A 21,676-nucleotide genomic window follows, 5' to 3' on the forward strand; every position below is an offset into this window, starting at 1 on the left:
ACCTTGCCATCTTTATTATCTGCATAATTAAAACAGAAATACTTCACTTCTCCCTGTAGCAATTCAATAAAGGTATGTGGTTACTATGTTAATTCATCTTTTAAATTTATTATAGCCACGCTGCAGTCAGCACTTTTGAGGTTTGGCGAACACAGCTGGATTTTGAGAACACTATCAGCAGGGTTGAGAAACTAATTGCCCATTTAAATTATTTAAATTATTTTTAAAAATCTCTCCAATAATTGCATATATACTGTTTTTCTTTTAATACAACAATCACATACTCCAAACTTAGTCTTTTCAAATTAATTCTTTTGGCCAATTTTCCTGATAGAATCTGCATTCAGGGTGTTGTGTTTAGTAAAGTTGATTTAGAGCCGTCAGGGAAGTCTTAATTATAACTCTAAGCATTTTAGGTCAGAGACTGGAAAATGTTCAGATCTTGATTATTCAGAAAAACAAATAAGGACTATATATATTTTAAAACATTTAGAAACCACATACTTGTGATATAACTATTAATTGCAGCTTTTTACTGAAACCACTGCCTGAATTCTAATTTTAAATGAAAGGAACAAGGGATTTAAATGATAGGATTAGAGGTTATGGTTCATGATTGGTTTAAGACGAATGAACAGAAGTGTTAGTAACTTAGCTTGGTGCCATTCATTATGCCAGATTGCTCAGCACATATCAGTGTATCAGATGAAAGGCGAAAGTATTTACAAATATGGTGGCATCTAAATGTGATACTGCTTCTATGAAAGGGGTGATTTAAAAGTTATGGTTGAAAAAAACCAAATCATATATTAGCTTTTTAAATAAAAACCTTGCAGTCATTTCTGAAAGTCTTCTGAAAAACACAATTAAAATATGTATAAATAATGAATTAACTCCACATGTACTAGTAGCTGTTTTTTCAGTTAGTATCAGCATTTTTTTGCAGAGATGTTTATTTTAACAGAATATTATCTCATTTATCAGCATCCTAATAACATATATTCACATTCTTCTATTTTAATCATGTAAATTGACTTTATAAAAGTTAACTAGAGAATAAAACTTACAACAAAGTTTAATGAAGGGACTATATAAATTAGCAAAAAATTATTTGTAAGCTGTTTCTTTTCAGAGTAGTCTCTGGTATTTCTTGTGGCATTAAAACTGAATTTGGTTCAATATATATTTTCTAGTACATACTTTTTAATAGATAGCAACTTATTTGGAATGAACTATAAATACAAAACAAAAAATAGGTTTTTAATGTTCTAATTTAGTTGAATAAAATATTTGCTTTAATATAGTAATGAGATTGTAATTTATTTTAAAAATCAAATGAAATAAAAAACAAGGAGTGGAAAGAACATTAAAAATACTTTGGTTTTTAATTTAGTATTTTATAATGGGGTGAATTATCATTGTATATACTTAGTTTCATAACTACTTGTTTTCAGATAAAGAAAACTATGCTGATATATGTTTAGATTATGTGTATAGTAATTTAGCAATTTAATTATTTTAATTTTTGCTATGTCACTACGTATTATAACTTAAGATTTTTAATATAAGCTTACAAATTCCTGAGACTTGAAATAATAGTTTATCATTCATTTTTAATTTCTCTAGCTCACTAATTTGTACATCTTGGCTATTCTTCAAATATTGGAATTTTATTTAAAATAAACATCAAATAAACAGGTATTTGTTCCTAGTGAGATGATAGTGTATGTGAACACAGCACCATTCCGGGCACACAATTGGTGTTCAGTAAGTTCTTGCTAAATCTTAAACTTGCCTTTCTCTTATTATAGAATTTTCTTTCCTGAAGTGACATCATATAAGGAGATAGAAAAAAGAGCAATCAATGTTCCCAACTCATTTTGTGTAACCGCTGTGTTCTAAAGGTTAATTAGATATATTTTTTGTGTAGTTTAGACTTTCTGTGACTAAAGCTAGCAAATAGTTTGAATTCCTATTATATGTTGGACATTTTTTGCAGAACATTTCTTATTTTCTTTCTTTCTTTCTTTCTTTTTTTTTTTTTATGAAAGCTGAAAACAGAAAATTTTTTCATGAACAAGAGGTTGAAAAATGCCTTGTAACCCTTTTGGGCTCTGAAAGTGATGGAACTAAAATTGCTGCTTCCCAAGCGATTTCAGTAATGTGTGAGAATTTAAGCAGCAAAGGATTTTTCAACCATCAGGGTAAGCAAACTGGAAAAAGCCATTTTGTACATTTTTAGGTTACCACATTCCAGTTGATGTGGATGTTGGCAACGTTACGTTTTGCCTTTCTTTTTCTGTAGGGATCCCACAGCTAGTTCAGCTGCTGAAAAGTGACAATGAAGAGGTAAGGGAGGCCGCAGCCCTGGCCCTGGCCAACCTGACCACTTGCAATCCCACAAATGCTAAGTAAGTACAAAAAGACTCACTCAGCACTGCCTTGTATGGGAAATCTAACAGTGCAAGAGGTGCTCATTTTAACACTTTGGCTTTCAAGGAAGTTTCCATTCTTTCAGATGATCTACCTTGGGATAAACTCTTAGGAAACCTTCAAAACCCATGTGAACATAAGACATCAGATAAGCCTGTTTTGCAAAGATGCAGTCATGTGCCAATAAGGACTTTTCAGTCAATGACTGACCACATACATATATAATGGCAGTCTCCAAAGATTATATTGGAGCCCCTATTATACTTAGTGACATTGTGGTCATTATAAGGTCATAGGACAACACATTACTCACATGTGTATGAGGATGACAGTCATGTAAAAGTACTACATACCATCTTTTTACTGTACCTTTTCTATGTTTATATATGTTCAGACACATGAATACTTGACACATGACTATTTTAAAATCTTGACTGTCTCTGGGCTTGTTTGGACAAATGTGCAGACCATTTGATTCAGGTAACGGGTTATCTCTTGTGGAAGATTCCAATATAAATAAAACCGGGTAATGATGGAAAACTTAAAGATAACATATAACAACATTTGATAAATGTAGAAAAACTTAAAATATCCATTTTAAATATATATAAACAAAATATACAAACACTAGCTAAATTTGAAAACATTTAAAAAAAAATCAATTTAAAGCAACATATTATGGGTAAATAGTATGAAGATTGGAAAGGAGTGCCCTCTGTATTCCAAGCACTGTGGTATGAAACTTATAGTCACTGAAAAATGTAATTATAAGATAACCCTACCGCTAATGAAGAAACTGCTGTTCTGCAAGGCTACCTAATTTTTCTGGTATAAATATTTATTAAAATAGCCAAGCTGGAAATTAAACCAAGGTCTGCAGGACTCCAAAGTCTGTATTCTTTTCTCAACAGGAGAAACAGAAAGAATTTCCTTATAAATCAGAAAGAATTTCTTGAAGGAAACTTTTATAAGTAAACAATAATTATTTATCCTCCCTAAATATCAATTGGTATGTGTATTAGTCAGGGTTCTCTAGAAAAACAGAACCAATAGGAAGATAGATAGATAGGTAGATGATAGATAGATAGATAGATAGATAGATAGATAATTTTATATTTTGGAATTGTCTCATTTGATTATGGAGGCTGAGAAGTCCCACGATCTGATCTCTGTAATCTGGAGACCCAGGAAAGATGGGGGGTAATTCAATCCAAGTCTGAAGGCCTTGGGAGTCTTCTATTCATACTTTTCATTATTTATTATCTGCAGAATTCTTTATTATCACTTAAAATGAATAAAAATGTGAAAAGGAAATAGAAAATAGGAAAACAGGATAAGAGCAACCAGATTCACTTATTTAAAATGATAGAGAGAGAAAAGTAAAATTATTTTTAAGTTAGTAAATAAAAAGTGAGAAGGCTAAAACAGCCTTCTATAAAAATAGATGAAAATAAAAAAAATGGAATCCAAGAGCAATAATAAATTTTATGTAAAAATATAATTCACTAGCTGGTATGGATTCTTTATCTATCCTTTATCCTTTATCTACCCTTTCTTGACTCACTGCTAATCTTTTTGACAATTCTCAATTTGCAATGCTTTTTGGAAAAGAAAAAGTTAATGCTTTTTAAAAGAGAAAATGCTATTTTCAGCTAAACTTCATATTATATTTATCTATACTCTTCTATCCAATTCATCATAAAAAGTTTTACCCTATTCATGCAAATACTAAGAGAATTCTTCTTTTTAAAAAAATATATTTATTGATATTTTTACAGAGAGGAAGGGAGAGAAATAGAGAGCGAGAAACGTCGATGAGAGAGAACATTGACCAGCTGCCTCCTGCACACCCCCTACTAGGGATGTGCCTGCAACCAAGGTACATGCCCCTGACCGGAATCGAACACGGGACCCTTCAGTCCACAGACCTACGCTCTACCATTGAGCCAAACCGGTTTCGGCGAGAATTATTCTCGATTGACATTCATCTGAGGGGCAGATCCTACATATTATAAGAAAATTTTAAACTATTAATTTATAACATCACTGCCATCTGTTGGATTTGATCAGAATTAGAGTTTTTAAATTATCCCAAGAATGAAAAGTGCTCAATGTTTTTCATTGCCCTTTGCCAACACTAACTAAATTTTGTTTATTGATAAACTATGAAAAGATTACAAAATATTATAATTATTGACTAGATGTTTTTTCAAGAGAGACAATTATTTTAGGAACTAAAACACAATGAATAAAATAAAAATATAAAAAGTAAAACCTGTAATTATTTTAGTGCCTATAGGTAAATCAAAACTGCAGTTTTGCTATAGAAAATAATCAAGTCTAGTATTTACACATAGATCATACTAACTCAGATTCTTCATCCTTATTGTACATTATCTCCATGAAAAACTGGATGATTTCCCAAAATTTGAGACTCCTTTTATTTCAATTTCCTTGTTTTTTTATTCTTTATTTTTTATACCCCTTCTTGACTTCCCATAACAGTATTGACTCAATATAGTTCTGATGGCAGCATATATATATTAGTTACTGGGGAAAATTGATTGATTGCTGGGCCACTGCTGGCCTCCACAATAGCAAAGACAAAGAGCTTCTCTCTGGGGACGGTCCCGCTACTGTGATGTAAGCAACAACGGAAGTGAAGAGTCAGAAAGGAGGATAGCCCAAAAGGACCCCAGAAAGAGCCAGAATGCCCCAAAACTACACGGATGTGCATTTGAGAGCTTTAGGAACTATGGAATATCCTCATTACAAAGGTAAAGCATTAACTAAATTTTAATACCTACTAGAATTATTCATGGAGGACCATGTCTCAGAAAGCCATGGGATTTGTAGAGAAAATGTTTAAAAGGTATGCCGCATGCAGCACTTCACACAGTAAGCACTTTAAGAAAGGGCAGAACTTCATTTATTCACAGCGATCCAAACTCTCAAGGACATTTCAGTATTGTCAGCGAAGGGCCTGATCTTAATGAACTTCTTGAAATGTTAAATCTCTAATGTGCACAGAAAGCGCTTTTCAAGGCTTTTGTGTTTGTTTTCATCCCCACCCCATTAAATAGAATTGGGAAGAGATAGTATATATTTATTTTTACATTTCTTTTCATTTCTTTCATTCTATAAATGTAAGTATAGACTAATGTTATTCCTTAGAATTGCCTACATTTCATTGTGCACTTAAGGCTGTAGTGCAGTGAACTGAAAGTCATTTTGAAGGAAAAAACCCTGCCTCTCTTAAAGTTGGCAAAACACCACAATTTCACTCCCCTACACTTCATTCCTTGAGGAAGAGATTGGATATCTGCCTTTGAGATGGGGAGAGAGGTGTACTATCACCCTTTGAAAATAAATTTTAATGTCTGTTTCAGGTCATAGGCCCTGGCCAATAGGCAAGGATTCACTTAGCTAAGCAATCCTGTCCTTGAGAATGCTTTTAAAATTATTATTAAAGAACCTTGACCATATAAATAGTCCACGGTGGTTTACAAAATTAAAATACAGTCTTATGATAAGTGTAAAACTCATGTTATAGATCTGATGTATCAATCGGACTTAGTAATGCTACAGTTGTGTGGTTATTGTCTTTGTTGCCTAGGGTTTTTCACAGGGGAATGTTTCTCTGTACCCTTCTCCCTAACAGCGAGAGGAACTATGTCTTTATACTGACCCCTAGTGGTAGTTTGGGAGGAAGTTGGGGGAGGGGTAAAAAAGGTAATGGAACGATTGCTCTGCATTTTAGTGAACCGCACCATAATTTAATTGGAAGCATTCTCCAATGTGCCTAAAATAATATTTTTAAACATTATTAAAATAGAGTGATCTGGAAAGCATTTGATTGTGATGCCCTTAAAGAGATAACATCCTACTGCTAAATGTGTATTAAGAGATGTTTGGGTTTGCCTTTGTCCTTTTTTTAAGGTGCAATCACTTCAAAATGTGTTGACACATTCATTATTCTGGTGGCTGAATATCTGTTGTGGATTAATCTTATTGTTACTGTAGTTATTATAGGGTTGATTTTTTTTGCTCTTGACTTTGTATAGGAAAGATGATTTTGTTTTAAAATTCCCATGTATTTTGCTTTGTTGAAAGATGCTTTGTTCTTTGAATTAGAATGCTCTCGATATGAGTGCCCTACATGATTATGTGAGCTAGTTCCAAAATATCTCAGGAAATTCGGGTTCACATTAAGGATGTTTCAAACTTAATGTTTCAAGCATCCTTTGTATTAAGGATGATTCCTCAAAGAACTACACAAAATGTTATTTATTACTTTAAATGGCTTCTGAAATGAACAGATTAAGTGGATGGGCACAGTCATCATGGTAAATTTAAGAATTATTTCTGCATTATTGCTAGCCAAGTTTACTGAATGGATACTTTTCCTTTTCTGCCTGATGGAATGTTGTCTTAACATAAACTATTCTGGATTGAGAAAATTATTCTGGATTTGAAGAAATATATAAAATGAAAAGCTGGATTTTGCAATTAAAACAAGTTGACTCCACATCCCCATTTTGGGTCAGTTGATGCCTACTTGACCTTCTCAATTTGAACTTTATTAGTTACCCGCTTTGTGAGGCTAGGTGAATCCCTTGAAATATTAAATTACAAAATTATCCATGTGCTTTTATTACCTAGAGATCAGTGGCTGACTTTTGCATAGTACTCTTTTTAAATTGCTAGTACCTCTTTTAGGTTTACTAGTAATTTCCAGTGCTACTGATTTTCAGAGGAAATGATCAGTTTGCCTATCTTTACATTTTGTGAATTTTCTCTCACTCTCTCAATATGAAGCAGTACTTTAAAAACCTATATAAATTTCATTTTTACTCATCCATGACCTTTTACATTTGCCTTTTCCTAAGATTTGTTTCCCTCTAGAAATTGCCTTTGTTGCTCAATGATTGCACACACCTAAAAGGAAAAACTTGGGTGGAATTCCTGAGGAAATGCCCCAGCTCTAGCACCACACATGTTGGAGCTTTGGCTGTCTAGCTGAGTTGTCTGAAAATGAAAATTGTACACACACACACACACATACCATGTATGCAAATTTTTCATTATGATCATATTGTCCCATGAGCCAAGAAACTGTGACAGGCTATAGGGAAATCTCTGCCCTTGTGACTCACAGAGTATGAGCAGATGATGATGGTGGCTGGCATGAGTGTGCCAGACATTGAACTAAGTGCTTGAAATAAATTACATCCTCAAAACAGCCTTCTGGGGTATGGAATATTATTGTCACCTCCATTTTGCAGAGAAGGAAACAGAGACACAGTCTTTGCTCAAGGTCACAGAAGGGGGATGGACTCACACCAAGGCAGTCAGCCCTGTGCATCCCTAGAAAGCTTGCAGAGTTTGAAGTTCTTAGTTTCACCTTTGCAACTTCTCTCCCTGCCTTGTGCTTACAGCCTCTTTGACTCTGAACTTCTCCAAATCCTTCCCACCAAAATGTTTCCCTTTGGAGTCCTAATCTCTTTAAATTTCTCCAGACTTGAAGGGCCTGGATCCTTGAACTCCAATAGGCACCTTTGGATGAGTGAGTTTTCTTCTCCTTCTCTCCTTCCTACCCTCCTTCCACTCTGCTCCAGGTTCCTCTCCCTGTTTTCCCTCTTCTCTCCCTCTATTTGCTCTCACCCCTCTTATAGAGGGTAAGACAAGGCAAAAAACATATCCAATGGCTAGTAAAAATTTCCCATTATACTATAAATCAAAATGGTCTGCCTCATTTCTCATTTCCCAAGAAATGGTGAAATGAACCAAGTAGATTCTGACTTTTTAGTTTCCTCTAGAAAATACTCTACTTTTTAAAGCTTAAGAGACTGATAGTCCGAAGAAAGGTAATGTACTAATAGAACACCATAGTTTTGATCCTATGTCTGTTGATTGAATTGGTTGGTGAACAAGTTTTTAGCCTCTCTAAATTTTACCTTTATTAACTATAAAACAAACAATAAAAAGTGAATCTAGATTATCTATTTTATTCTGTGCCTCTTAGTGATTGCCCTCTACCCAGTATCACAAGTAGTCTAGAGCACAACTAGCAGGAACTTTACCACGTTATCGTTTTATTCCTAAAGCCGAGAAACCTACTACCTCTGAACATAGGCTTCTTTCGTAATCTTTTTCACCGTTACTTGGGTGTTCTTAATGTGGTAGGCTCCGGTCTAGGCTGCAGAGTTATAGTAGGGTACATGACAAAGGTTCCATGAAACTTTTCATGAAACTTACTTTTTTAGTCAGGGAGAGAATCAATACTTGAGAAATTTTAGAAAGGTAATTTCAGAAGTGATAACATTATCTATAATAATAAAAGAGTAATATGCTAATTAGACCGGGCATCTTCTGGACGTCCTTTCTGACAAAGCCAGTACCAGAAGGAAGCCAGTGCTGGCAGCCAGGGGAAGGAAGGCCTACTCTTGCATGAATTTTTGTGCATCAGGCCTCTAGTAGATTAAATAAAACAACACAGTGTCATGGAGAGGGCATGCTTGACACCGAGACTGTGCAAGGAGTCGTAGGCAATGTCACAGAGTTCATCAAAGAAGGCCTTTCTGAAGAAGTGACATTAGAGCTGATGAGGCTAAACCATTCCTGGCAAGGGCCCAGGGTTGTTTTTGTTTTTTTTGTTTTTGTTTGTTTGTTTTGTTTGTTTGTTTTTTGATGTCTCACTAAAGCGTTTAGTGTCCTTATTATTTAGTTAAGAATATCAGCAATAGGATATCTCTAATTATGTTGGGATTGTGTCCCTCATCATACAGATATGTAAATAGACTGATTTCCAGGCTAAACAGAAACATTTGGTTACTGCAAAAGCCATTTCTTATGACTAGAACACCTTAACCATTATATCTATTTTATCAGGAGACAAGTCAGCCGTGTAAAATGAAGACAGTTGTTCTTTCCTGATGGCAGCTGGTTAATTACTGGCAGCCATTCCAGCTTCAGAGACAGAAGGTGGTGTGTATAGATGTGAAGTATTGTGATTGAACAGATAGGTCAATAAGGATTCCATGTCACTTGTAAGAAAATTACGTTTGATTTCCCTAGACAAAAACCTGCATGCTGTTTGCGGAGGTTAGCATGTACTAGCCTCTTTGCAACTAGCATTTCTCTGTCGAGAAACCATGATGTCACAGCAACTACAGCAGGAAAGCACGTTCTGAAAGTCTCAAAGTCATGCCTACTACGGAGAATCAAAATGATAGAAACAGTATGGTTTTACATACTTGTAAATAATTTTTGCATTTTTCTTATTTTGCTGTGGGATGGAAAACTTCATGCATTTGTTTCTTTTGCTAGGCTTTTACTTTATTAATTATGTTACTTAACCACTCTTCATTTCAAGCATTTGCCTGCAACTAATTGTGATTCTCCCCTTTATTACTGATAAGCTTCTTTAAATAATATTTCTTAAAAAGGAGAAAGTTTCCTGGCTACTTTTGTCAGTCCTGGAGTTCAGCCAGAGTTCAGGGGCACATATCCCAGTCTCTGCAGCTGTGGGGCTGCTTTGGGGTCAGAGCTGCTGTGGACTCTGAAATTGATCAATTTAAGGAACAGACATCTTGAATCATTACCTTTGTTGAGAAACTGGCCGGGATGAGAGTCGGGAATCCTGTTTATAGCATTCCAGATCTGGCTGTGATAACCAAGAGACCTGTTTCTCATAATGACTGTGTCCCACCCCTGCACACCTGTATAGACACTGGGAATCCGAGGCTTAACCACACCGGCCCCCAGTGGCTGCTGCACAGGCACCTCTCCTGACCGCTTGCGGTGTGTCTGCTGCCAATGTGTCTTCCTTGGTGTGACAAACTCACGTAGACATATGAAAATCCATGCTGGTGGGAATGGCTGCAATCACTGTTAGCAAACAAGGTTCTGGTTGCCAATATCACCATCTGTTCCACCAGGTTCCACATATTACCCTGTATGTGGGCTCTGTTAAACAGATTTCCACACTACCCAAGGTCACCCTGGATTCGTGTAACCAGTCTTTGCAGATGTGGTAAATGGGAACCTCAAAACTGCAGCAAGGGTCAAATTCTGGGAGGTACCAAATAGTGTCATCTGATGACACAACAAAATAAACCGAGTCAGCAATGTCTTCAAAGACAAAATATAGACATCCCTTGACGTCTGAAATAGGCAGATTCCTAAAAAGTCGTCCGAAGTGCAAGATTTCATTTATTAAACTTCATATAAATTACTTCATGATATAACTGCAGAGCATTGGGAGTGGAGAGGAAATAGTCTGATTTCAACAGCAGCTGTAAAGGGTAAAAGTGGGGATCACAATTTTGTTGGGTCCTCTCCCTTCCTGCAAATGTAAATTTGAGCTGAGTCATTCTTTCTGATCCCTTCTCAGCACCCACAGAGGTTCTCTTCGTCACTTACTTTGAGTTGATCTAAGTCAATTAAAATATATTGACTTGTCAGCACTTGGGATATAAATAAGACTCAAACTCTGCCTCTAAAAAGGAGGTCCGAGGTGCGGACAGAGCACAGAGGAGGGCGTGATTAACAAGGAGAGGCAGTGATGCCACAGATGGCTTCGTGGCGGAAAGGGTGGCTGAGCAGGTTTGAAGGGTGAACTAAACTTCAGCAGGCAGAGGTGGGGGAGGTATAGGGAAGGGTGTTTTGGACAAAGGGAACATAAGTGCAAAGGCTCACAGACGTGAAATCACACAGTATTTTCAGTGAGCCATAAATAGACGCTATTTTTGTAATTGAGTTTTTCCTTAATGATGTTCTAAGTGCCCAGGGTGTAAGGGCACTTATATAAAAACTCTGTGCTGAATTCCTTTCTTTACAAGTGCTGTAAAATAATATTTCAAGATGGCTGCTATTCTCTGATTGTGAACATTTGTACCAAACATCATTTAAATATATATATATATATATATATATATATATATATATATATATATTATTGATTTCAGAGAGGAAGGGAGAAAGAGAGAGAAATGAGACATAAATGATGAGAGAGAATCCTTGATCAGCTGCCTCCTGCATGCCCGGCTCTGGAGATCGAGCCTGCAGCCCGGGCATGTGCCCTGACCCCGGGAATTGAACTGTGTGATCTCTTGGTTCATAGGTCGATGCTCAACCACTGGGCCATAGTGGCTGGGCCAAACATTGTTTTTAAAAACAAAAATAAATGTATATATGTTTAGCAAATAAATACTCTGAGCTCATGTAAAAAAGAAAGAGAGAGAGAGAGAGAGAGAGAGAGAGAGAGAGAGAGAGAGAGAGAGAGAGAATGACTTAACCTAGTTTTGAGATGAGGAAATTCTTCCTTGGACATTTGTGCAGATCTTGGAAGATGAATGGGAATATCCAGAGGGAAGAGTGTCAGGAGGTGGAGACAGCATATGGGAATACCAAGAGCCTGGCCAGTGGGAGAGGCCCCAAGCACAGAGCAGCCCGAAGGCACGATGGGGATCGTGGGCAGATGAGGCCGGCAGGCTGCCTCAGGCGGGACCCGGAGGGTTTGTGAGAAATCTGGAGCTTCATCTGAGCAGTGGGAAGCCAAGGAAGTCCGAAGCAGGGGAGCAATATGATTACCGGTGTATTTATAATTTTAAAAGATCACTTTAGCTGTAAGATGGAGAAAGAATTGCAGAGGAAGAAGAGAGACCTGTCAGGACAGTATCTATACTAATTCACCAGAGAGCCTAGTGGACTGGATTCGGGGGGAGAGATGGAAATGGAGAAAGGGGAGAGATTTGAGAAATACGGAAATATGGAGGTGGAAAACAGTCAGGACTTGGTAATAGATTGGATACACATGACATGTCAAGCTTCACTTCTTTTTACATACATCAAATGGTACAAACAGATGTTTTTGTACATTCCCTTTTTTTTTTTTATTTCAGCTTGGTTCTTCTTTCAATTTACATTTTAAACTCTGACTTGAGTAAACTCCAACTGAATAGAGACTAATGACAGTAAATATCAGAAAACATTTTCAGATTATTGTGATGACATATGGCCCTGTAATTCTGGATTTTGTAACAAAGCAGTTTGACTTCTGTCCCATTCGTTTGGATAACGCTGTACTCTCTGGGAAACCGAAATGTGTTTTAGAATACGACAGGCTTCAGCTTGTGTGCCTATAAGACAGGAAAAATAAAACCATGTCTTTTATTCCTAAAATTAGTTTTTTTGGGTGAGAATAAGAGCTTGAATTTTTACCATAATAATGTAATCTCAGTGATGGTTTTTGCACATAAACAGAACTAACGGCACATGAATTATGGGCAGATATGTACGCACCACGCAAGCGGCTCTCCCAGCTGCGTGCCTGTGATTTGTCTCTCTGTGCTGGCAGTTATGTCCGATTTAGTAAAAGCTATATTCCACTGTGTTACTAGAAGCTTTGGTTTTTTAAACAGCTAGGTTTTATGTACTTCCCTTTACTGCCTCCATAAAGAGCGAAGGGAAGAGCCGAAGGTGGAGTATAAATGAACCGAAGCCAAGCATGGCTTTGTGCAGGCGGAAGGCAGAGAGGCTCCGAGCACAGGCACACCTGATGCAAACCCCCGATCTCCACGAACCCGTTTATTTATGAACAAGAGAAATTAAACGGATGCAGCATGACCCTCTGCATCCCTCACATTTCCCCAAAGCTCCCTGGTCCACACAAGAGACAGCCTTTCAGAGCTCATTGGTATGCGTTTACCTGGCACGCTTCTGTCCTGGATCATGTGTACCTTACTTTTTTTTTTTTTTTTTTACTCCCTGAGATGGTTTAAAAGTGAACATTGTCGAAGGAAAATCTATTACGTACCAAAGGGCTTGTGCATTTTAGCCAAAGTATGTTTATAAAGATTAACAACTAAAAAGTATTTGGTCCTTTAGTTGCTTTCTCACCCCTTCCCCCCAGTCTGTCCGATGCTTCTATGTCTCTGTATCTACTTTTGTTCATCATTATATTCCACAGATAGGTGAGATCATGTGATATTTATCTTTTTCCGACTGGCTTATTTCTCTTAGCATAACGCTCTCCAGGTCCATCCATGCTTTTGATAAGTATAACCAATGGACACTGACAGTAGTGGGTGAGGGTATGTGCTGGGGGGTGGAAGTGACCGAATATATATATTTTTTGTGAGAGAGAGAGAGAACACAAAAAATAAAAATAATTTTGGAAAATGTGTCTATTCTAATGCAAGTGTTCTTCAAGTGACTTTGTTAGGGATGTAAGAGAGCAGATGATTAAATCATTGATATTAAAATTCCATAGTTGAAGGTTTCTGTATGATTGCCTACAACTTCACTCAATAATAAATAATTAATAAAACCTAAACAAATAAAAAAAGTATTTGGTCTAAGGAATTAATTGCATTAAATATGTGAAAAATAAGTCAAAGGAAAAATGACTTTTTGGAAAAGTTTAAGTATATATTAATTAATCAGAAAACATTAACCATTTGAAATCCTTGCTGGAAGTTTTCTTTTTTTAATTCATTGTTTCAACTATAAGTTAAATATGTGTCCAATGAACAAATATATAAGAGCTCCCAAATTTTCCCTTATTTATAAAATCAAAAAACTGCCAAGTCGATTAATAATATGAGAGAGAATTAAAAGTGAAATCATCTTAAATGTGATTATTTTATCCCCTAAGAAAGGAAATTAAATGCTAGCCACCAGGTCATCATAGTGAGATGCTGTGGACCTTCCTCCCAATATCTTTATATCAATGAATTGCGGTTAAATGTCATCTAACCAAACTTTAGTTTTCAGGGATGCCTTCTCTGAGATGTCACAGGAAGAGTTAAATATATATCAAATGTAGGAGAAATGGAACTAAGTGCTGACTTAGCCTTGGTATTAATATGGTGTGTTTTCTGGGGGGATTTACACCGAGTGTGCAGATTATTATGATCTCTGAATGCATAATAATCTGGCCACTTAATATATATATTAGAAGCCTGAGCACGAAAATCATGTATGTGGGGGAGGGGGTTATACCTCAGCCCAGACTGTACCCTCTCTAATCTGGGACATCCCTCTTACAATCCAGGACCACTGGCTCCCAACCATTTGCCTGCCTACCTGCCTGATTGCCCCTAACCACTTCTGACTGCCAGCCTGACCGCCCCCTAACCATTCCCCTGCCTGATCAATGCCTAACTGCTCCCCTGCTGGCCTGATTGCCCTTAACTGCCCTTCCTTACCAGCCTGGTCAACCCCAACTTCCCTCCCCTGAAGGCCTGGTCCCCCCAACTGCCCTCCTCTGCAGGCCTGGTCCCCCCAACTGCCCTCCCCTGTAGGCCTGGTTGCCTCCAATTGCCCCCCTCCCCCGGGTGCAGGCCTGGTCACACCCATCTACCCTCTCCTACAGGTTTGGGTTCTCCCTAACTTCCTCCCTTGAAGGCCTGGGTCCCCCCTAATTGCCCTTTCCTGTTGGCCTGTTTGCCCACAACTGCCCTCCCCTGCCAGCCTTCTTGTGACAGCCATCTTTGACCACATAGTGGCAACTGTCTTGTGTGTGGGAGTGATGGTCAATTTGCATATTACTCTTTTATTAGATAGGATTTGGCCAGTCTGCCTGCTGATCAAACTCCTGGTCAAGGGGACAATTTGCATATTAGCATTTTATTATATAGGATATACACTGAGTGGCCACATTATTATGGTCACATTATTATACACTGAGATCATAATAATCTGGCCACTCAGTGTTTATCAACCAGGGTGGGAGGCGCCTTCAAGGTTAACATCAACCGATACTTACTCTCCAGAGCTGCCACCTCTTGTCACTTCTGTCCTCAGTCTCTGCTGTTCGGGCTTCTGCAGAGCTGGCTTGTGCCACAATCATAGCTCCTTTCCCCAAGAACTACCAGTCTCCTTATCTAGAATTTGTTTTCTGGACAATTGTGATAACTTCTATTCTTGAAGTTGTCAATTCTTTACAATCAGCAAATTTAAGTGATAGTGCCAATTTAAAATCAGTTAATCAGCATACAGGGTGATGGGCTAAAATCATATAGCCTCACTTATTTTTTTTTCTCCCCCCCCCCTTTGTTGATTAAGGTATTATAAAATGTGTCCTTATTGCCTCATTGGCCCCCCATCCCTCTACTCCTGCCATCCCCCTCCTGCCCTGTGACTGTATCCATTGGTTATACTTATAATGCATGCATACAAGTCCTTTGGTTGATCTCTCCCCTTCAGTCCTGCCTTCTCCTGCTTTCACTTTGAGATTTGAGCTTCTGATCAATGCTTCTCTGTCTCTAGATCTATTTTTGTTCATTGGTTTATGTTGCTCATTATAATCCACAAATGAGTGAGATCATGTTATTTTTTTTTCAGTGTTGGTAATTAACATGATTTAAATGAAAAAAATATTTCAATATAAACTTAAAAGAGATGTTGATTTTTTATTGAAGTCTCAAGTATGCTTTTATTTTGCTTTGATTACCTCTATTCCCATGATTATTTACTTGGATTTTAGCTCACAATTCTGGGAATTCCTTTAAAACCAGGATGCTCTATATATCTTATTGCTTGGAACAAATCTTATTTGAAGCTATTTCAAACATTATAACACATAATTAAATTGTCTTCCACTCATTAAAATTATCTCTTTATTTTTACTATTTTATGAACTTTTAAACTATTTATGAAGCAAGGATTATAGAAAACATGGTGTTCATAAAAGGAGATTTAGTCTTTCGGTGAGATAATGTTAATATGTTAATGGATAATGTAGTCTTTTTATACTAGAAATCAGAAATTTAGCAACTGAATATACCTATATAATTGAAATGATATATTTATTTATGTCAATGTCATGACTTTGAGTTTTGTTGTTTAACTTATAAAACCAATATTTACATGTAAAATGGTCACTGCCTTCAATTGTGTTAACTTCTGTTATAATTAGCAAGCTAATCTGAAAAGGGGAAAGATGGGCTAAAGTATTTTAACCAAATCAGAGTTCCCATGCTCACTGATTCATCATATCTAAAGCTTTATTTTTTTGCTGGTTGGGAATATTTCAAGAGACTTTATTTGAATAGAATTGTCTGATCTTATATGTATCACTGATTTTTTTAAAAAATGAACAGCAGCAGATTTTCTAAGAAGTAGTCATACATTTTTCTATAACCAATGCTGTAGATATAGGAAAAGAATTATTTAAATTCATTCATATCTGACATTTCCCCAGACTTCATTGAAGTGACTAGAGCCTCAATTCTGGACTCATTGCATTGTAAATTAACTTCTTTCTAAAACTGCGTTTAGGTACTCATCTGTTTTATAAGCTCGGTTGTACACACTCCAAAAATAAATTCTTGAACTTGGATGAATGACACTCATTTCGCCTTCGTTTATCCAGCGCTGCTGCTGCAGCTGATGGCATTGATCCATTAGTGAACACCCTGTCCAGTAAACGAGATGGAGCCGTGGCCAACGCCGCCACCGTGCTGACCAACATGGCAACGCAGGAGGCTCTGCGCGTGAACATCCAGAGCCGCGACGTCATGCACGCCCTCATCGGCCCGCTGCATTCCGCCAACATCGTCGTGCAGAGCAAAGCCGCTCTCACCGTCGCTGCGACTGCGTGTGATGTTGAGGCCCGGGCAGAGGTGAGTGTTTTCATAACATTTGCTCTCATTTTTCTGGTCATTACTTATGGGTGGATTAATGTGAAACATTTTCAAATGTTTGAACTGATCCATTATTTAAGTTTTTCAAAATTGATGCAACGCTTTGGAAAACAAATGGGGATTATCTAACAAAGAATGTGTGCAGGCCTTGTAGACCCGGCAGTTCTGTTTCTAAGTCTATATCCCTAAGACAATCCCTTGCCTCTAAGCTACAAGAAACATTGTTTATCACATCTAAATAACTGGAAACAAACCAGTTGTCCCACTGTTAAGAGAGTGGGTGAATAAATCATAGCATATTCATAAAATGGGATCTCACAGCAGTAAAAATGAATGAACTGTTGCTACAGACAACAGCAGAGATGAGTCTCAACAAGCTTAATGCTAAGCAAAGGCTAGTTGTGAAGAATATATCTTATGATTCTGTTTATATACCATTCAGAAATGTGCTAAGAAATGTGCTAATGAAGCTAAGAAGTTGTTTAGGCACACATACATACATACATACATACATAGCAGTTAGAGATATAAAGAAAAGACAGAGAATGATCAATGATCAACGCCCCGCTCGAAAGAGTGGTTTCCCCTTGGGGGATTAAGGGTGTGGATGTGATTCAGAGGAGCACCCAGGGGTTCAAGGATATTGAAATGTGCCATTTCTTAAGCTGGTGGTAGATGAACAGGTATGCTTTTCACTGTGATTCTTAAAATTACACATATGAGTTATACATACTCTCTTGTTTCTCATATTGCAAAAATTTAAAACATAGTATTGCATTTTCTGCAAGTCCATCACCTAAAAGTGTGTTTGGTCCTTGTGGTTGACTTTATTAAGTCTTTGTAAAGATTTCATATAATCCTACAAGCCTCCATTTACTTCTTGCTTTTCTCATATTCATTTGTCAGCCCAGCACTCATTCAAACAGCCTAGCACTTTGTTCCTCTCTCTTCAATGAAAGGGACAGTAGCTGTCATTTATTGAGCACTTAATATGTGCCAAGCACATTACATTCATTTAAGCCCCACTTGGAATAGGTATGTTTGTAATTCCTGTTTTACAGATGGAACAGCGAGGCTTAAATAAACACTGTGCTCCAAGCCGACGTGCTAAGTGCTAGATCAAGGTCAGAGCCCATCCTCTCACACTGGGCCATCTGCCCAGACAGCTATCAAGTCTTTCCTCATGTGTCCCTTACATTTCTGTTCTATCTCCCTTCTTTGTGCCCATTAACTCAGTTCATCTGTTTTCATCCAGAAAAGTAGTAAGGTAGTCACCAAGTATTTACTTGCCATCTACCATGTGCCAGGAACTATGCTAGGGACGGGGGATACAGTGATACACAGAAGTATCGTGGTCATACCTTGCAGAGTAGACCATCTACTTCCTGGAATATTGCAGCTTGCTCTTTAATGGGCTCCCTGGCCCTGTCACCTCCTCCTCCCCAGATTTCCTCCAGGCTGACCTTCCAAATATATGAGCCTCCTCACATCATTGCAAGTCCCCGGTGGTGTGCAGCTGCCAGTGGTAAAAGTTGAGCTGCGTAGAGTGATATGCCAGGGCCCTCCGTGAGGCGCGCCTGCCGGAAGTCTCTTCCTAAGTGGAGCTCTGTGCTATTTGTAATTCTCTGTGTACCCTGTTCTCTCATTTATACCTTCTGGTTTCCTCTGCTTGGCAAGCTAGCTTCCCTTTTGTCAACCTGATAAAACTTTAGTTTTCTCCTTTAAACCCCAGCTCAGCCATCTTCTGTTATGAGTTCTTCCTTCAGTCCTCAAACGTAGGTGGTCCCACTTACACCCTACGCAGGCCTCCCTGGTCCTCCGTTTTATCCTCTGTGGACCTCTTATGAAAGATGATAATAAGCTTCTTTAGGGAAGGGAACTGAAGGCTTTCTTCCTCGTGCCCATGTCGTTCACACACAGACCTGTGAGATGACTAAATAAAATGAAGGAATATATGGAGGACTGGAGGAGTGAGTGGAGGGGTGAATAAATAATTATGTCTTTGACAAAAGAACACATGGACTTAGATTACTACGTATCATGTGTTATACTCAGAAGTAAAAGTGTTCAGAAATTTGGCCTGCTACACATAGATGCTTCAGGATATTCTTCTAAGCTTCCCACATCACATATTCTGCCATGTGGTCTCTGCCAGAGCCCCTTCGTTTGAGAAGGAAATGACTGAAAGTAGATCCTGTTCCTCGAGGACTCTTGTCCTTCGGCACCACTTATACAGGCGGGCAGGGTGTTATTTTTGTTTTCTGGGCTCAGATATAGAGTACTGCATTTCAGACAGTGAGATGAGCATTGTCAAATCTGTGCCGCACCCAGCATGGGCAGGTTTGGTGAACCTGAGGAGGGGAGGGTGAAGGATTAAAGAAGACAGACTAGAGAATACAGCTGGGGCTCGGTGGGACACTGCTTCTCTGGTGTAGAGACAGTTCCACGGCCTGCAAACCCAGTCTTTATTTTATGGTCAGAGCACACAAAGCAAAACAAGGATAGCGGTCAACACGTTTACAATGTTCTTGCGAGTTTCACCTTGTTTTGGCAGCACTTGCTGCACCGCTCACAGCCCATTAGCTACCTAGGAAGGAACTAGGGAGGGCTATAAGGTGAAGCTTAATTATGCTGAGAGGATTCTGCCCTCCAAGCGAGGACTTGTTTGTGGCACTGATACAGGTCAGTCCGAGGCTTGACCCTATAGCTGCTTCCTCCACAAATCTCTTTTTCTGGTTGGAATAATTTTATATGTAAGCAATTTATTTTAATAATGTAATATAGTTCTGTCGAGTTATCTTATTATTTTCTTCTCTTTTTGGAGAAATGAAGAGAAGACAGTGTGTAAGGACAACAGAAACTGGTCTCTTTCTAGGGAATTGCTCAGTATTGCTTTGGCCACACTCCCAGCTCAGTACAGTGTCCGCAGACACCGGTGGCTCCTGCCTCCAGCAGTTCCTCCTGTCCAGCCTTGGGGACCATATTAGTTTCCTTTTCCTGCCACAAAAGATCACCACGACTTAGTGGCTTTAAAGCAATACAAACCCACTGCCTTACAGTTTGGGAGGTTAGAAATCTGAAAATAGGCTAAAATCAAAGTGTTGGCAGAGCTGGGCTCCTTCTGGAGACTTCAGAGGAAAACTCATTCCCTTAGCCACGGCCCCTTCCTCCATCACTCTCACTTCTGGTTCCACTTGTCTCCTTTCTCTGTGCCTGCCACTCTTGTACCCCACTTTTAAGGACCCTTATGATTACATTGGTCCTGTCTAATAATACAGGACATCGTCGTTAACTTACCACATTTGCAAAACCGCTTCTAAAAACAAGGACTTCTTGGTCTACCTTGGGGCCAGATGGACATTCAGTATTGAGGAGCCCACAGGGCATCCCACTTGTGGGAGTGAGAAGATGGCTCTTTCCCCAGCCCCCAGGCTGTGCAAAATCACCGTGACCTCCCTTGATTACTGTGGCCTCTTCTTGACTTTGAACAGAAAATTGAGGTTTTGTTTGTAAGGGTATGTGATTGATTTTGCCCCCTACGTTTAATACATTTAATATCTTAAAATGTTTTTACATAACGGTAGTTGCAATCTTTAAACAACCTAATAATTAGATTAATTTTTTTGAAAAGCATAATGCTTATATTCTGGACTTTTAATGCATACGATGTTGGTGTCCACTTTTAGTTAAGAAATTCGGGTGGGTTGGAGCCCCTCATAGAGCTCCTGCGCTCCAAGAACGATGAGGTCAGAAGGAATGCCAGCTGGGCCGTGATGGTCTGTGCCAGCGATGAGCTGATGGCCGGTGAACTGTGCAGGCTCGGGTGAGTGGAGGTGTCTGAAGATTCTGGCTCAGATGAAGAGCACACTTTTCAGGCAAAAGGAAGGTCAGGCAGAGTCTACACAGCCCCTCTCGGGTCTAGGGAACACTCAGGGTGCTGCAGGTCACAGCGAGAGAGGGACTGCCTGGTGTAAGGAAGGTCCTTTCCTCCTCCCCACCTTTATAAAATCATGTCCAACATTTCCTTTTCCACTTTTTCACCTTGAGAAATGCTTTTTTCATTTCCCTCAACTATTGTAACACAACCCTATCTGTCCCTCAGCTTTCTAAAATAAAATGGGTGAGCCCTGATGTCCATTCCATTTTGCTCCTTCCCAGACCTGAATCTTTCCATCAGAACCCAACATTTGGCCAGCCTCCCCAGACCCAGCTCCTTACCCGTGACAGATAGGGTTTTTAGCATATCAGTAGGGTTGTTAGATCTCACAGACAGGATTACCCTATTTCCCAGACATTTTTATTCTCTGTATATATTGCCTGCTTAGTTGCAAAAGTTGGAGTCAAATACTAATTTTGCTTTAAATGAAGAATGTTTTTTTTTCTTTCTGAAAGTGTCCTTTTCAACTTATTGAATATGAGTAACTATAAGGTATACATGTTTTCAGAAAGACTGATTTATCTCCATAATGACAGTATTACTTTATCTAAAAAGGTGGGATGGCTGTAACCTTTCCATTGCATTCAGGATCTTGGCTAGGTAGGTAAGTGAGAACTTAATCTTGGGTGGCTTATATAAAGCAAATAATGCCTTT

The 21,676-nt window shown here is 38.3% G+C and overlaps 1 protein-coding gene across 2 annotated transcripts in view; it reads left to right on the forward strand.

Annotated features, from left to right (window-relative positions):
• Nucleotides 1-21,676, forward strand: part of ARMC3 (armadillo repeat containing 3) — a gene marked incomplete at its 5' end in the record, with an annotated part of 86,839 nt that overhangs the window by 42,625 nt on the left and 22,538 nt on the right. For both annotated transcript variants that reach the window (XM_084868341.1, XM_084868340.1), the window contains 4 exons: nt 2,052-2,204; nt 2,306-2,411; nt 16,814-17,063; nt 20,771-20,907. In XM_084868341.1, coding sequence (XP_084724467.1) covers nt 2,052-2,204; nt 2,306-2,411; nt 16,814-17,063; nt 20,771-20,907 — 646 coding nt within the window. The remainder of the gene's footprint in view (nt 1-2,051; nt 2,205-2,305; nt 2,412-16,813; nt 17,064-20,770; nt 20,908-21,676) is intronic.

This window comes from Pipistrellus hanaki, assembly GCF_964339955.1.
Source record: "Pipistrellus hanaki genome assembly, chromosome: 1".
Lineage (NCBI taxonomy): Eukaryota > Metazoa > Chordata > Mammalia > Chiroptera > Vespertilionidae > Pipistrellus > Pipistrellus hanaki.